Below are 18412 nucleotides of genomic sequence, written 5' to 3'. Positions count from 1 at the left end.
AGCTAAGGAGCCGGCAAGTGGCAACTAAGGAGCCCACCTGCTGCAACTAAGACCCGATGCAACCAAATAAATAAATAAATAAAAAAGAAATCAAATCAAATCAAATCTACTGTACCCCTCAACTTAAAAAAATAAAATAAAATAAAATGAGTGCTTCCTTCCCAATGAAAATAGTCTATAAGATTCTCTTTTACTGGACTTCCCTGGTGGCACAGTGGTTAAGAATCTGCCTGCCAATGCAGGGGACATGGGTTCGAGCCCTGGTCTGGGAAGATCCCACATGCCATGGAGCAACTAAGCCCGTGTGCCACAACTACTGAGCCTGCACTCTAGAGCCCACGAGCCACAACTACTGAGCCTGTGTGCCACAACTACTGAAGCCCACACACCTAGAGCCCATGTTCCGCAATAAGAGAAGCCACTGTAATCAGAAGCTCACGCACCGCAACAAAGAGTAGCCCCCGCTCGCCACAACTAGAAAAAGCCTGAGCGCAGCAACAAAGACCCAACGCAGCCAAAAAAAATAAAATAAAAAGATTCTCTTTTACTGAATTAACACTTCTCAAATAGAGGCTGCATGATGTGTTTAGAGGCACACAAGCAAGAGGTCAGGCTGTCCGCCTGGGGATAAGTGGACAGAGTCAAGGCTACACCTACCATATTCACCACAGCCCCAAGAGTAGACTTCTTTGCTTCGTGTCAAAACCACCACATGATTATCTCCACAGGAGACCTGCTCCACTGGATTGTTCAGGAAGAAGTCCAGCTGCATGGGTTCTAATAGTTCAGGGCCTGCAATCTTGTCCATGCCCATGCAGCCATAATAGTCAGATCCAAACGCATAGAGCTGACCTTCATCTGTGAAAGGAAGGAAAGCAGAACCCATCAAAGGAATGACTTATTTTGTCTCATCAGAAAGCTGGCCAGGGCTGGAATGAGGATGACCTCAGCCAATGAGCTCACATGGGATGATTATATCAGAGAAATCTGACAGACTGTCTATCAAGCCTAGAGTTGTTGGTATTTAGGGGGTCATGTGTACTGTTACAGTAACAGTTAAAAAAAGAATGGTGGGATGATATATTAAAGAGGCTTAAAATTTTACCGGGGCCATCTCTATTTTACACATCATAAAGTGAGTAATGGCAAGACCCAAACTAAATTTGAGCTCCTAATTCCTGACTCAGCGTTATCTACACCTGACTAGGTAGTGAGGTTATTTCTGCTCCCCCCACAACTGGGACATACGATATATTTCTCCTAATCCCACCTCTTCTCTGTTATCCACCTGCCTTCTCCTTGCTCATCACTACTCTAATGCTATAGCAAGTTGGGCATGTTGTTATTAATGTGTATAATATTTGCTCGCTGTCTTTGGTTCTTTGGATACTGTCTTTCGTTGTAAAATCCCAACTAAAACTGCATAGAATTAACTAAAATACCCCACATTAAATGCACCTGGGTGCTTTCTGCTGCTGGCTTACCTGTTACACAGACAGTGAAATCGTCGCCACATGACACCTGACGGATAGCTTTGCCTTGCAACTTTTCCACGTGCTTTGGCTGTCGGTAGGAGGCTTTGTCTCCATGGCCCAGCTGACCATGGAGTTTAGTACCCCCTTGCATGTTCTGTGAAATAAATAGGTCTTGTGAAGTTTTAAACTTTTCACGCCAAATCTTTAATCTAATCTGTAGTATCACTTATTAAGAAAAACAGTAGGAAAAAAATCAGTTGGAAATATAGAAACGGGAAAAAAAAAAGGTAAGAGGATTAAACCTTTTAATGGTAGATAGTAAAAAACCCCTGCCAACAGATAAAGATTTTTAAAGTATCCAGACTGATATCCATCGGGCCTTAAAAGGACCCATTCTCAATTTTGTCTTTCTTCTCCAAGTCTAAGGTGAACTGTCTATTTAATTATGGGTGATGATGAAAAAATTCTTTACGTAGTCTAATTTGATTGTTTTTTTACAGGAGTACAGCCTCTTGGAAATCCTTATAAAAGTTTTACAAATTTTGGTCACAGTTTCCCTGAAATACGTAACCGTCATAAGGAATCTGGTAACATCAAAGACGCTGCTATAAAGCACTGAGAATAGTCCTACATGACTTTTCAACAGTTCTAAAGATTTAAGTAATTCTTCCCATCCAATAACTCAACTGTAAGTCCTTACACGAATGTTTTTTAAGGCACTCATTTCAATCCACCTCTGGCAGCCCCCCAGAAGCTAGTTCTTTAAGTGAGAGGATTTTAGGAAATAACAGCAAGTTAAAACTCTATAACAGAGGCCAAATCACTCATTCTTTCTCTCTATCAATCAATAGTTGAGTGTCTACTCTGTTACACACTGGGGATAAAGCCTGTCCTCATGGAGAAGTTATCTGAAACTACTGGAAAAAATGAGCTCCCTCAGGAAGGAGGAAGAGTGGGAAGAACCGAGAACCTAAGATAAGACAAGGTCAGGTAAAGAAAAAGCGGCCTGAAGTGAGCCTGAGAAGGCACAGCAGAAGAGACAGGAGCAAAGTCAAGAGAACATGCTCTTGCAGAAGCCAAGGGAAGACCAGGCTTCAAGGAGGGAGTGACCAACTATGTCAAATACTACAGGAGATCAAGCAAGGACTCAAGTGTACCTATCTGTTTTATTTTCACAATTTATAGGTCATTTTGTCAAGAGTAGTTTCAATTGAGTGGAGGGATGGAAGCTGCACTGTAGGTGAATGAGGAATGAGTGGGAGATAAGAAAAGAGACAGCAAATATTGGCAGTTTGTTCGAGGTGAGAGAGAGGATAGAATCTAGAGGGGAACAAAGGAAAATTCTACTCAAGATATTCCATCTTCAATCACTGATGGAAGTCTTAGAATTTTCCTGACGTGGTACACTGCTTCATTTGTTTACAAAGCTATTTCACAGGTATGAGTTGCTCTGAAATGCATGGTAATAGAACAGAGTAATTAAGTGACCTTCTGAAATCACCCAGTGGTAAATGAGAATGCAATCTCCTGAGTCCAAGCCTTTTAATTCTTTCTCTCTTTCTTTCTCTCTCTTTTATTCATTCATTCAAAAAACATTTATAAGCGACCTAACATGTACCAGGCATTGGGGATACATCAGTGAACTAAACAGACAAAATCCCTACTCTCAAAAGAGCTCACATTCCATCATCCCATGCTGCCACTTCTGCAGCACATGTTCAACCAACAAAATTCTTAGACAGCCTGGGCCCAGTAAACAATGAGGCGCACGTCACTGTTCTAAAGTACGTAGCTTTCACTTACCACCCAGGTGTATAGTTCCTTCTCCACTGTGACCACAGCAAAGTGGGTATTCCCTGCACACACCTGCCGGGCACTACAGCCACTCTTGATGACATCCAGTTTCTGGGGAGTGGATTTCCCACCACCCCAAACATAGACTTCACTGGTTCGAGATGTTACCACAGCAATGGGTGCTTCAGTCACAGTGCTTGACCTGACGACAACCCCCAGAACAAAGGAACATTTAACATAAAAATTATATCAAAGAAAAATGCTTCCAGTCTTTTCCTTGAGAACTGCCAATTATGGTATGAGAAAGTATGTTCTTTCTCGATGACTTATTTCAACCCTCTAACATAGCAGGCTTTGCAATTCCTGCCTTAAGGCTTCATCACAGCTCAGCCACATCAGATAGCAGTCTGATCCATAACACCTACACTTTTCAACTTTTCAACATTCATCATGATAATGATGTCCACTTTAGCATGACGGTAAAATTATAGCTTTCCTTTTCTCTGAAATGACTATTTGACATTTAAGCAGATGTTGGCTTCTGAAAGGATGCCAAAGGCTTCTTACTGGGATCAAACAATGTCCAGACCCAAGAAAGAAAGACCCCCTGGTGGTAATTTAAGATATATTACTTTTCAAGAGTCTCTTGAGCATTACCTTGGTCTCTTTGTAGGTGCATTAAGCAGTGTGACTTTTTCCTCCATCTCTCTACCAAAAGAAAAGCAAAGATACATGAGAGAAATAATAGGTTCTTATATTGCACTAGTGTCTCTTTAAAACCTTTCACAGACTTAATCTTCTATAAACCATATGCCTCCCACAATGTTACAATACTTTTAAGAAAGTACTTCGATACAACTGAAACAGTTCTATAGGCCTAGCATTAGACAATTCATTAAATACAAGGGGGACAGCAGTCTGGGGCCATTTGCTTTCTGTCTCTGAGGAATGTTCCAGGCTGGACCAGAGAACCTTGAGAACCTCTGATGCTCGTTTTTGGAACCTGCTGACATCTTCCTTTAGTCTGCCCACTGACTCTCTAAACTCAACATCTCTAAAGCTCAGCTCATTGTCTTTCTCCAATAGAGCTTTTCTTTCTGACTCTCCTAATTCTATAACTGGCACCCTCTATTCTTCCAGTGAACTAGGTTTAAAACTTCAGTGATTTTGGATTCAGATGTCTTCCTTTCTTCAATATTCAAGTTTTATAGATTCTACTTATACAATGCCCTTTCACTCACGTCTCCTTCCCAGTCTCACCACCTTGGTTCTGGGCAGCTTTACTTCCCAACTGGGCTGTGGTAGCACCTAATTGGTCTCACCACAGTTTCAATCCACTTTAATCAGTCCTATACTGATTTAACACTGATATTATTACTGCTAAATAACTCTTCCTAAGGCGCATCTCTCACCACATGAACTGCCCTCTCATAAATAACCAACACTTCCGTACTATTCCTTGAATAAAGCACAGATTCCTTCATCTGGCATTCAACATTCTCTGCCTACCTTTCCAGCCTTCCTTCCCTGTATCCACTCCCATGTGCTAACTCAGGGTTCTCATTCTGCCTAAATCAATTATAGCTGAAGACCTGGGGTGGTGCTTAAGAACCAGCATTTTCTTTAAAGTTCCTGAGGTGTTGCTATTGAGAACGCCAGGTCTAGAACCTCTAGCCAAACAGGACTTAGTGCTTCCTGAATACTTCCACAATTCCCTGTGTCTGTGCTTTATCTCGAAAGCTCTGTCTTCTGTTTTCCCAACAAAGAACAAAGTTCTAACAAAGTACTACATGTAAATCTCCAACTCTCTCAATAAAAATTGCATTATCAATGGAAACATTTAAATAAGAGATTTAAACAGTGAATATATTGTTGGAAAATAAGCCAGATAAAGAATTAGAATATGCTCAACCAGCCCTAAAGGGTGATATTGCCTGAATACGAAAAGAACATAAATGGAAGTTTACAGTGCTGCATCTGGAGTATTATACATAATTCTATGCACTAAAACACTGGCTGGAGATCAACTGGAGAACCAGAAAAAGATTAATTTAATACAACAGAATAAAGGTTACTGACTAAACAGCAGAGATTATGGAATTAGGTATCACTTAATGCATCTAAGGGCAACACTTGAAAAAGAGCACAGTACATGTTTGAATATTGGGAAGATTCAAAAACAAAGAACTGGCAGAGGAGGAAGAAGGGTTGTTAGGCAAAAATAGTATAACAGAAAAAAAAATAGATAACAGGATGAAATAGAGACTAGAGCATTTAACAAGGATGAAGAACACCTCTTCCTCTGAGTTAGGGTTTGAAGCCTCCTACAAAAAATGAGGGATAAAGGACCTTCTTCCTACCTCTAGAGATCTTTAACACTAAATAAACCTCAGGAAATAACCTGTCAGGAATCAATCAACTTCGACTACAGGAAATGGGCAAAAGGTATCTGAAGAGGACCCCTCCAATTGCAATCTACCATCTAAACAAATGCACTAAAAAGCAAAGGCCTGGTCCAAACCCATACTACTATCCAACAATTGTTGAGCACCTTGTGCCAGGCCCTGGGCTTTATATGTTGAGCACTTTATATGCGTTACCTCCTTTAATCCTCACCCTACCTCACTTTATAGAGAAAACGAAGGGACAGAGATGTTAAATAACTTGACAAAGATAATGACACAACTCAGATACAAACATAAGGATGTCTGAGTCCGGAGCCCTCCTCTCTTAATTACTACACTCTAGTGCCCAAACTCTAGATTAGAACTCACAGAAGATGGGGAGGAGTGAAGGGCTCCAGGGTCTCATCAGTATTAATTTAGAACAAAGTAGCACAGGTTAAGGAGCTGAAAGTCAGGAACTACATCAAGCAATGAAAGCAGAGCTGTTGGAAGAAAATAGCAGCAGAGTGGCAAAGTCAGGAAACACCACCCTCTCTTTGTAGTACTCTGGTCAGGCTTCTAATAGTCAGCCATCTACAGAAAGAAAATGAAGCAACTTCTTTGCTCTTTACCTTCTGCGTTTCCTGAGAAGGGGGCGATCCAGAAGTTCATCTGCAGTGGGTCTCTGCTCAGGATCCTAAAAAGTATCAGTGGGTTAGTTTTAACTTAAAGGGAATGCGCAAGGGACTTCCTGGTGGTCCAGTGTGTAAGACTCCATGCTCCCAATACAGGGGACTGGGTTTGATCCCTGGTTGGGGAACTAGATCCTGCATGCATACTGCAACTAAGAAGTGTGCATGCCACAACTAAGAATACATGTGCCCCAACTAAGAAGCCCATATGCCGCAATGAAGATCCTGTACGTCACAACGAAGACCTGGTGCAGCCAAAATAAATATTTAAATAAGTAAATGGAATGGGCAAAATGGGATTTAAAGACGCATTTTACTTCCTCTTAGAAGCCTGGAGGTTTGTTATTCAAAGATCACTATATACCATCCTTCTGTTTCAAAAAACCTATTTCTTATGTCACATTCTATGCTTCATGCTCACTATCATCAACACTTATATGTGAATGAGAATGTATCTTCCTCACTTGTTTTAACTGTCAGGGCAGTGGTTCTCAAATTTCAGTATATATAGTACATAAGAATCTCCTGGAGTGCCTGTTACAAATAAAGATTTCTGGGCTTTATCCACAGAGATTCTGATCCAGTCAGTCTGGGGTGGGGCCCAGGAATCTTCATTTTCTTCTTGTAAAACTCCCCCATCCCCTGGAGATTCTAACGCCTGTGGTTCCTGGACCACCTTTGAATAATACTGACCTAGAGCTGCACTGCAAGGCAACTGTGACATTTAGAACTGTAAACATTCTGCACATTAGGAATTCTAAATTACCTCTATTATTTTATGAAATCAATTTAAAAAAATTAATCTTGATCATAAAAAATGGAGCACAATTTAGATGGTAAATTCATTTCGCAAATTAGTAAAGGAAGAATTTGTTGGCTGAAGCACACAACTATCATGAATTGCCAATGCCTATTCTCCTGGATACAGCCCCAAATACATCCTACCCTGGGGAAGTGGATGTGGTTTTGTGCAGGTTCATCTATGCCATACTCCAAACACTGAGGCTGGAAGGGAAAGCACTGAACTGAAATCAATATGTTAAGTCACACTTACCTGGTCAAGGCATGCATGGACCATTTGGATCAGTTCCAAAGAGTACTGGTTAGAATCAACTTCCATGGCCCGGATTCCTTGTACAATCTTCACACACAAGTTGAGTGGGTTCTATGAGAAAATGATTATTGTATTGTCCTTGGTTATATAAAGATGACATTATAATCTACTAGCAGGGGCTTTGAGATGCCTGTGACTATCATATAAAGAAATGGCAATAGTTCTGAATTAGGTCTGACTTCTTTTTACAACCGTTGGTATATATCAGCAAGAAATGGTTAGGGGGGCTTCCCTGGTGGCGCAGTGGTTGAGAGTTCGCCTGCTGATGCAGGGGACACGGATTCGTGCCCCGGTCCGGGAAGATCCCACATGCCGTGTAGCGGCTAGGCCCGTGAGCCACGGCCGCTGAGCCTACGTGTCCGGAGCCTGTGCTCCACAACGGGAGAGGCCACAACAGTGAGAGGCCCGCGTACCGCAAAAAAAAAAAAAAAAAAAAAGAAATGGTTAGGGATGCATTACTGCTGTCAGAGAATGAAGCCAACTGGCCAACATGGAGCCAATAGAATAATATGCGACCAATAGAATAATACTCAGAGTATATTATAATCTGACCCTTCAACTGAATCCTAAGAAAAAGGAAAGCAAGGTTAGCTATGCTCCTTGGCTTTAAGTATGTCCTTTGCCAACTAATTTGCCTCCTAATTTATATATCCGAATAATGGTTATACAGGTGATACTCTGCTGTAACAGACAAGGCAATGAATAATAAGTTCATAATGATAAGAAATTATTATACCAGTGCCACCACCACCTTTACTGAGACCAATAGAAACATAAGTTGCACATATAATGTTTTTTAACCCTTGCAAACACCATGCAAGGTTATCATTACCAATTCAGAGATGTAAAGTAACTTGCCCAAGACTACACACGGATAGTAAAAATGGAGCCATAATTTCAGCCAAAGTCTAAGTGACTCCAAAATTCATTTTCTTTCCACTATGTTATTTAAGAAAACTAGACGACAGATCAGAATAAACTTCAGCACTTAGAAAAATAAACAGGTCTCATAAAAGGCCAAAGAATTCTGCATTATCTTATATTTGCATTTTCATATACATTAGCAGAGCATCTCTATGAGAGGAATATGTATTTTTTCCCTTGTTATAGCTAATGAAATAGAGGATTAAAGACATGAAGTGATTTGCCTAAGTTCTCACATCTGGTTTGTAGAGGATATTGGATGTGAATCCACTTCTGCTACTCAAATTGTGACCCATGGACTAGTAGCATCGGCATCATCTGGGAGTTTGTCAGAAATGCAGAATATCAGGCCTAGCTCCAGACACACTAAAATAGAGTCTGCATTTTAACAAGATGCCCAGGTGATTTCCTATGTATATTAAAGTTTGGCAAGCACTGCTTTATACTGGGCTTTACTTAAGAGGAAAAGAAAAGAGACTTAAAGGGATTTGTTGTTTATAAAACAGTAGCAATCTTTAGTAAGAGTCAGGGTGTAATTTTTCATAAAAAAGATCAAAACACTTTAATGAGTATTATATAACTTGCCTTAGCTTTTATAAAATGATGTAGCTGAAGCGTAAGAGATGAAATAGCTTATCTAAATTGCTGCATCACACAGTCGATCCTAGAGCCAGTTTTAAAATTATAGTCAACGGATTCAAGGACCGTGCTCAAACTACTTGATTATGATTATTTCAGTGGGGAATTCAAGTTGGAAATAAATCTTGTCTATAGAATTTTAGTAATACACTACTAAGCCAGTGCCTGAATACTGGTTATTTTTCCTACAGCTGATTTCTGTTCAAGAAATCAGAAGCTCAGGGATAAAGCTGATTCTCTCAACCAAGCTGTACCATTTGCAAGGACAATGCAGGGATAATACATCAACTTACTGTAGCATCAAATGTTCTCTTTAGCGTAAGCAGTTCAAAAATGACACAGCCCACTGCCCAGATATCAGACTTGAAATTGTATTTAACTCCTTGGCAGAGCTCTGGAGACATGTAATATGGAGTTCCCACAAGCTGAACAACAAAGAAAGCAATCAAAGAATAACTTCTTTTCTGAGGTAACTATATTAATATTTCAACAACTAAATTAAATTTCCTAGAACTAGTGATAACAATTACAAAACATTCATCAGCATATCCCAAAATGGTTTTTATGAGATGATGCCACTATGAGGAGAAATCTTATTCATATCAGATCTCTTGGGCCAATTATAAAGGGACAATCTCTGTGGTAAAGACCTATGGTAATTTGGGAGACAGAAAAGCTCTGTGATTCCTGGATCACAAAGGATTTAGGCATTCAAGACCCACTTAAGACTTCACAGACTTTATAAAAAGCATACTTGGTAAAAGTTCACTAATGGAAAAAAAAAAACTGGTAGTGCAGAGATGGTAATTGAATAAACAGGTTAAAAGTTCTAACTGAAACGCATAGTAGTGAAACTTTGTAAATGACTCAATTTAACATTTGTAATACTAACACAGCTAGTGAATTTCTTCCAAATTTAAAAAGACCTTCTGAGTTCAAGAATGTGTTGGAAGGAAAAAAAATGCCCTGAATGGAGGTCATGCCTCTCCCAAGATGAGAGACAATGAGTACCCTGGAAATTCTAATAAAACTGACAGCCATCTTTCATCAGCAAGGCAAAGCAGTTTTTCAGATGGCTTACATATCGTTCCTTCTTTGCATTTAACTGGGTTAAAAAAGTTAAATCTTGGTTTTATCGGATTACTCTTGATGAGAAAAATCCATGCAACATGACTACTTCCTCAGAAACTCAATATGGCACCGTCATACAAGCAAATTGAGTCCCTGAAGCCGACTCCCAACCTTGGCTATCAGTATCCTTGGATATTTCTAGATTGCTTGTAGGCACATCTCAACATTATCAAAAATAATCATCAGGACAAAATTAATTTTATTAGTTTACATTTTCAAGTTCTTTTAAAGACAAAGCATTGTGAAACCAGAAGAGTAATAATTGGGTTTTATAAGTCCTAAAAGGATCAGATCACTGTCTTTAAAGATCAGCTTATGTCTACTCTTTACAAATCATCTTTCATAGGATCAAGTGAGAAGGGAGCTCTGCGGTTCAGACTGTGTATCATATTAAAGATGCGATTGTTCTTTGGGCATCAGCCTTTATTTGTAATATAGGGTTTCTGAACCAGAAAAAACTCAAAGGAAACACAGAGATGTCTAACACCCTAAGAACAAACAATTAAATGAGAGATGAAGTGAAATCTACTAAAGATCCTAGGCTGGAAAAAATGGTAAAGTATTTTATTGCTTTTAGAAAAGTCTCTAGTCAGTGTTGGAAAGGCCAATGATGTCAGAGCTGTTATGTGGACAATGGCTCTTGAAAAAACACCTGAGCATGTAAATGACTGTTAGTGGGTCCAGGAAAAAGACTCCTGAAGACTTGCTTTAGAAGTATGGAGAACTTGTAAAAATATTGAGAAAAGTGTGCAAAATTTAGGGGTACAGTTATATCTCACAGTGCAGGAAAGGAAAAGAAAAAAACTACGCTGGGAGGAATTCCCTGGCGGTCCAGTGGTTAGGACTTTGCTTAAGATCCCACATGCTGCATAGCGCCACCAAAAAACAAAACAAAACCAACCAAGTCAAGGATAACACATACTTACCGTCTCAGCCATGGAATACTCAGAATTAAGTTTCTTTGCTAGGCCATAATCTCCAAGTTTTATCAGGTTTGCTTTGGTCAGAAAAATATTTAATGTCTTTATATCTCTGAAAAAAAAAGATGCTGTATATTAAACCCATACACTCAACAATTTTATCTCATCCCCCTTCCCACCCCAAATTATTACAAAATAAAAAGAGTGTGTTACCACTGCTCAGGTTGTTACGGGATCCCAAAGAGTGGTCATCACTTTCTCATACATTTTAACACTGAGAAGGGGACTTGGGGGAGTGGAGGCAGAGAATTAACTTCATCCTCCGTGGTTTTGCAGCACAGGCATGTCCCCCAAAACACTGAAGTCGTTAGGAAAAGTTGAGAGGGTCAGACCAAAAAAAAAAAAAAATGGTGCCCTAGGTAATCATAATTCCTATAAGGTGTACTGCCTCTTCAATTAACACTTGTGCCTTGAAATAAGTGATTATCAAGGCAATTTTAACACTTGGTGCCAAAGTTTCAAATTTGTTAAGGCAAGAGAACAGAAGAGACAGCACATTCCAGCAGCAAAATGATTAGGCTATGCAGATCACCTAAATAAAATCACTATCTTTCTAAAGATGAACTGACCATAAGTAACACAAATAAACTGTGTCTAGTTCATACTCTGGCTTCCTTTACTGAAAGATGTGAAAAAAACAGAACAATATTCTTTGTAATTGTCGAAAAGAAAGTAACAATACACAACTGTAGCCACTCGACAGCTATCAAGAAATATATGGTAACTGAATGGACAAATCAATAAAAAGGGAAATGCTAGTGTATTAACATTAATCTCTAACAATGGTCCATGACTCACTTAAGGAGGGTATAATGACATGGAAATGCTCTTATAATGGTTCTCTCCTATAGCTAAAAGTGAATAGAAAGCTGTTTCCCCTGGCCAAAGCTCTGGTAAAACTGCATAATTAATTGTACAAAGTGAATAAGCTTTTTACTTAAATCATTTATTTATTTATTTATTTATTTTTGGCTGTGTTGTGTCTTTGTTGCTGCACGCGAGCTTTCTCTAGTTGTGGTGAGCGGGGGCTACTCTTCGTTGTGGTATGCGGGCTTCTCACTGCGGTGGCTTCTCTTGTTGCGAAGCACGGGCTCTAGGCGCATGGGTTTCAGTAGCTGTGGCACGTGGGCTCAGCAGTTGTGGCTCACGGGCTCTAGAGCGCAGGCTCAGTAGTTGTGGCACACGGACTTAGTTGCTCCGTGGCATGTGGGATCTTCCCAGACCATGGTTTGAACCCGTGTCCCCAGCATTGGCAGGTGGATTCTTAACTGCTGAGCCACCAGGGAAGCCCTTTTTACTTAAATTAAAAGACTTAATTATAAAATTAAAAACAATTGCCCATTTTATTGCTCAGAGAAAACATTTACTATGAGTTCCAACCAATCTAATACCACTTTTATTGTGGCTTTCTAGGCTTTACTGATGAATTAATGAACTCACCTCTAAAATACTTCTTAAAGAGATGACTGAGCAGTACTTAGCTACTGAGGAGATTCTTCCTAGATCACAGTTTAACTTTAGGAAGTGAAGATAACGCCCCTCATTACTCACTGTTTCCTTCCTAAATTATATCAACGGAAAAGCCTTGACTGCTTAATCAAGAAAATAATAGTGCTGATGGGAGGTACCCAAGGTGAGGGTTGTACTGGTGGAAAGGAATACATCCCACATTCTTTCACTCATTACCTATGAAGGATTCCAGCTTTATGGATACAGCTCACTGCTGAAACAATCTGAAATAGGTACCATACCACCATCTGCAGAGAAAAAATAAATTATACTTGGACTGGAAACAAACCAAAAAAAACCATATAAATAAACACACACACTCGAACACACAAAACAAAGGAAGCTGCAACCAGAGGTTATGATTCAACATGACTTGACATTTCTTGCTTGTAGGTTGAGTAGGCAAAGAAAAGTGGTAGGGGTTTAAAAAAAAAAGAAAAAGCAGATCATTATAAAATAGTTCCAATATTGTTATATAGTATGATGAAGCAGACTTGTGGAAAGAAATCCAGGAAGAATGCAAAGGTATAGAAAACTGGGCATACCAGTATGCAGTAACAGAACCAGGAAAGAAAGCTCATAGAGAATCATGATGTGGAGGTAAACCATTTAGGAAGCAGCTATAGTCAGCTTCCTTGTTAGAGGTTTCCTTTCTCATGAATATCAATCAGAGCCTGGAAGGAGTCTAAATAAAACGAAAAAAAACACTCTTCATTGTTGTAAGAGTAAATACAGAACTAGAATGCAAGAATCACAACATTACAATTCTAGCTTCCTTCCACAGAAATATGAATTACCTCTTCCTCAATCAACTTGTCCTTCTGACGAAGGATTTTGTCATACAGGTTCCCTCCTGCAATAAAACAAGAAACAGGTTTGAATTGCTTAATAGAGATCAACGCTCCTAGGGTTTTAACAGGTGGCACAGTAAGTGAAGGATTCCGCTTCCTCTTAAAAGATACCCCTTCTTCCTTCTCAGCTCTTGGGTACATGGCTACAAAACTCTTCCTATCTGTCAAGGACTATATCTGAAATATTCTTCAGAGATTCCCCTCCCTAACAGAAGAGACTCAATATGAAAATGGGAAGTACAGCATTTTTAGAAAAGATGAGAGTAAAGACACTTTCTATAGTGCCCTAATTTGTAAAATTACTTTGAAAGTCTTCAAAATCAGATGATTTTCTTTTCCGAAACTGCTTTTAAAGGAATCTGCAATATTTTGGTAACAACTCTCTCAGTGTGACTATTAGAACATTTGGGTTACAGCTGTGATGTGATGTTTTGTATATACAGGTGTATATCATCAACTTCTTTTTCTTTCCACTTCACGCTGAAAAAGTTTCCCAAAATTTAGGGGAGACTCTAGATTGTTTCCAATCATTACTCCCTTTACTAACTCCTTCCTGCAGAGTAAGTCTGAATTTGCTTCTCCCTTTCATTATCAAGTAATACAGACTGCAAATGATGATGGTTCATTTTATTTCCTACCTGCAGCTGTAACTTACACTGTAGTCCTGGTTAAGTTTCACAACTTTTTTCCCCTTGCAATTTAAACTCAGAGTTTCAATAAATACACCATTCATTCTAGTTCCTCCTAACCACAAAGGAAGTTAGCTACTTGAGGCTTCTGCTACTTCAAAAATTTCTAATATAATCTCATACATTTAGGGTTGAACACAGGAACAATCATGGTACACAAGAATCTAGTAAGAAAGTTAGAAGTCTAGGAGCTTTCTCTTAAGAGATTTAAGTGAAGAATATGCTGGAACCTCTTTAGCATGCAGCTCAAGAAAGGGCTTTGGGGGTTCTCTTACGTAATAAGGATAATAGCTTGTACAGTATTTATCAAAAATTTGCTACATATCAAGTACTATGCTAGGAGCTTTACATATTCATTTCATACAACAACCCTAGTAGGTAACTATTGCTTATCATCAAGCTCACTTAAGATAAGGAGGCTGGGGCACAGAGAGGTTAAGTTGCTAATGCAAGATACAGAGCTAAAAAGTAGTGAAGCTTAGGATATGGGCTCAGGGTCTATTTTCTTAACAAACAGGCTATACTGCTATTTTACAAGCAAAAGTGTTCAAAGAAATCATTTTCATTTTCAGTCAGCTATGATCTTTGGACCACTTTTCAATAGGATGGCTTTAGTTGAAGTCAATATAAATAAATATTACCTATAAGATTTCATTATATATCAAGCCATTTCATTATATATTATATCAAGTGTCAAACCATGCTATGTCTCTAATGCTTGACTAATGTCATTTCATAAGGAAAAAACCTTGAAAAATGAATGTAAAATTCAACTGAACAAGTAATTTGAAGATGGAATTATCATCACAAAGGAGAATCTGAGTATGCAGGGTAAAAATCCCTCCCCTCATTTTGTAGATCATTTCAAAACTCTCCAGGGCCTGAACTATTTCTCTTAAACTCTAGAAATCCATTTAAAGTTCTTACTCTTTGTATGTGTATCTTCTTTTTCTCTCCCCCTTAAGGTAAGTATAAGCACAGGAATGTCTCACTGGAGGAAGTCCCACTGAATTCTACCTTACCATTACAATATTCCAGCTCAATCAGCAGGGTGGTGTTGTCCATGAAGTGATTGTAGTAGGCAATAATGTTGTCATGCTGCAGCAGCGCCAGAATAACAATCTCATTCAAGGCATCACGACGTTCCTTCTCAGACAGTCGGGTCAAATCAACTTCCTTCCACACGACCAATGAGTCATCCTGTAACACAGTAATACAGCTATCATGCTTTCCTCGCGCCTGGCAGAGAATGAATCCACACCCGGATCTGTAAGCCTAGAAAGAAAACTTCCTAGACTGACTCCTTTTTTTCCTTTAAACATGAACAGACTTTAAAGGTTCTGCATACAACCAAGCATCATAATTTACTGCAGGCCTGGGAAAGCATTAAGATGCTGTTACAGGGCTTCCCTGGTGGCGCAGTGGTTGAGAGTCCGCCTGCCGATGCAGGGGACACGGGTTCGTGCCCTGGTCCGGGAAGATCCCACATGCCGCGGAGCGGCTGTGCCCGTGGGCCATGGCCGCTGAGCCTGTGCGTCCAGAGCCTGTGCTCCGCAGCAAGGGAGGCCACAACAGTGAGAGGCCCGCGTACCGCAAAAAAAAAAAAAAAAGATTCTGTTACATTGTTTCTACACTTAATTTACATGATGTCAATTCCAGGTAAAAAATATGGGATGGAGGTAGGTCTCAAAGATTCTATTGAGGGACATTATGAAAGACTGCTAGTCATGATGAGGATTGTATTGGAGAAGTAGAGAACTGGAAAATGGTTACCTATGGCTGACCACAGTTTCTTGTAAAATAGAAATGTTAAAATTGCCTCTAATTTTATAAATTTAGATTTCTCTCTAGTGATTTTCATTTATCCTTTCTGGATAAGAATAAGCCAGGTCTAAGGGCTCTGAGTTAACTTTCCTCACCCTGTCCCATTCTGCAGCTCTCTTTCTACTGTCACTTTTATGTTATCATGTTTTCCTCTTTTCATGAAGACTTACCTGTGGCTCCCAATATTCACTCCGTTTTATAACATCTCTAATTCCTTACAGATACTGCTCCCCAGCCCAGGAGCATCCCCACCTAAATAACCCTCCCTATCCTTTAGAATGGCTTCGTTAGGCCTTTGAAACTTTGAGGGAAGATCAATGAACCTCCCACTGTGCATTTCCTTAACTTTCAGAGCTCATACACTAAAATATTTGTCCATTCTTTTCCCCTTATATACACATACAACTTAAACGCTATTTGTTACTAACAAGACTAACATGTCTTCCCAATGAAATATACGCTTCTTGAGAGAAAGGGCTGCTTCTAAATAAACCCTTGTAAATTCACAGATGTAATAAACATTTGGTGTTATGGATAATACTGTGCAATTTTAGGGAAAGTGCAATCAAACTTAAAACAACCTTGGTAATCAAGTTCAACATGATAATAATGGAAAGGCATGGACAAGGAGATGTGAAACTCCATTCTAGCCCAGGATTTGCTTCTAATTTAAGTGGGCAAGTTCTTAAATATACTATCTTAGTTTCTTTAACTATAAAATAGGAATGCCAAAGCTCATCTCCTCATTCTCATATTTTGAGTACAAATAAGAAAACAGAATACCAACAGTAACTCTAACCTTATACATTAATCTTGCAACCACCTCTCTCCTCCTCCATCTTTTAGCCTTAAAAGTACCTTGGAACACACACCAGAACTGCAGACAGATAGATCACTGATAGATCAATCGCCTTCAGCAACCCCAGCAAGTTCTCATGGATGCTTACCTATTCTAAAACTAGAGTTTTAAGACTTTAGTGATCAAACCCTGTTTATGATTAGTTTTTGCAAGTAGACTCCTCAGTATAGGGTTTTAATCAGTATACATTCTGAACTTGAGGGTCAGTAATCCACAAATCTCTTCAAAGGATTTGTATGTGTGCAGTAGTGGACTGGGGGGAGGGTATGTTTACATTAGATTCTCAAAGGAGTCCTGTCCCTCCCAAGGTTAAGAACTAATGGCTTAGAATATACCAAAAATAAAAAAGTATTTCCCACGCATAAACGCTGCTGGATAATCACTGAAGAAACTAACACGCTACAATCTTCCCCATGATCTTCAAGAAAAATCTCCAACTGCGTGTTCATATCTGAACATAAAGATACGGCAAAGGCAGAGGAGCTGCCACGGATGTGGGAATTTTGAAGCTATCCCCTCCTCTCCACCTCGACCTTGGAGAGCTGTACAGCACAATAGGAAGGAAGTTTTGACAATACCTCACATTCATAAACTACTTTAATTTACAGTTTGCAAAGTACCTTTGTTCGATTCACAAAATAACCTTAAAAAGTAAATACTACGTTTAAGGTACGTAGCTATCACTAACTCCAATTTACAGATGGGGAAACTAAGGCTCAGAGAAGGTTCAATGACTTGTTCAGTTGCCTGATTTAAACAAAAACGACCAGTCAGTAAAACCAGTGCTCTAACGAACTCCTAGTGCAGGAGAGTTGAACGAGTGATGAAGACCCCGAGACAGATACCCTGCGGGGCCCTAACACTAAGCGAGGACGACGAGCAGGGAGAGCAGGGCCGCGCAGGCGGGGCGGGGGCGGCCGGAGCCGGGGTCCGCTACCTCGGTGCGGCGGTACAGCGTGGCCTCCCCGAAGGCGCCGCGGCCCAGGATGCGGATGGGGATGTAGTGCAGCTCCTCCTGCTCCGCCGCGCCGCCGCCGGCTCGGGGCCCCGGACCAGCGCTGGGCCCTGGGCCCGAGTCCCCGCCACCCCCGGACTCGCTCCCAAAGTCCGAGTTGAGGGAATCGCAGTGTCGCTCGTATTCGCCCAGCACCGACATGGCGGCGGCCGCGGGACCCGCCTCCGTGTCCCGGGCGGCGCTGCGCCTCTCCCGCTTCAGACGCCAGCCCGCGGCCCCATCAGCCCAGCCACCCCGGCACCCAGCGAGGCTCCATGGTGGGTCCTTCCCCCTTGACCCGGAAGCAGTTCTGGGTGCTTCCGGCCCGGCGGGGTTTCCTCCGCTTTCTCTGGTCGCTCGTTTAGCCTAGCGGCGAGGCTGCATTTCCTCCAGGCGGTTCGGGAAGTCGAGGCCTCGGGCGGCGCCTGGTGGAGACCGCGTGGAGTCCAGTGGCTCTGGCGGGGGCAAGGGCGTCATCGACGGGTCTGCAGACCCCTCCCCTGATTGCTGGCCAGGTCCCCAGACAGTTTTTTTTAAAAATAGATCTTTATTG

The 18412-nt window shown here is 40.6% G+C and overlaps 1 protein-coding gene across 2 annotated transcripts in view; it reads right to left on the bottom strand.

The window, feature by feature from the left end:
• NEK9 (NIMA related kinase 9) overlaps positions 1-18173 on the bottom strand; it is a 37265-nt gene extending 19092 nt beyond the window's left edge. Inside the window, exons 1-12 of one of the 2 annotated variants that reach the window (XM_067730018.1) lie at positions 17803-18173; positions 15205-15382; positions 13440-13495; positions 12820-12890; positions 11080-11185; positions 9316-9447; positions 7400-7510; positions 6286-6350; positions 3927-3977; positions 3279-3471; positions 1485-1629; positions 658-858 (exon numbers count right to left, since the gene is read on the bottom strand). In XM_067730018.1, the coding sequence (XP_067586119.1) occupies positions 658-858; positions 1485-1629; positions 3279-3471; positions 3927-3977; positions 6286-6350; positions 7400-7510; positions 9316-9447; positions 11080-11185; positions 12820-12890; positions 13440-13495; positions 15205-15382; positions 17803-18021 (1528 nt within the window). In that variant the 5' untranslated portion in view covers positions 18022-18173. The remainder of the gene's footprint in view (positions 1-657; positions 859-1484; positions 1630-3278; positions 3472-3926; positions 3978-6285; positions 6351-7399; positions 7511-9315; positions 9448-11079; positions 11186-12819; positions 12891-13439; positions 13496-15204; positions 15383-17802) is intronic. The other variant, XM_067730019.1, reaches the window with a different exon arrangement.
• Between the last annotated feature and the right edge of the window lie 239 nt (positions 18174-18412).

This window comes from Pseudorca crassidens, chromosome 1, assembly GCF_039906515.1.
Source record: "Pseudorca crassidens isolate mPseCra1 chromosome 1, mPseCra1.hap1, whole genome shotgun sequence".
In the NCBI taxonomy this organism is placed as follows: domain Eukaryota; kingdom Metazoa; phylum Chordata; class Mammalia; order Artiodactyla; family Delphinidae; genus Pseudorca; species Pseudorca crassidens.
This window is presented reverse-complemented; position numbering and strand designations above follow the sequence as displayed.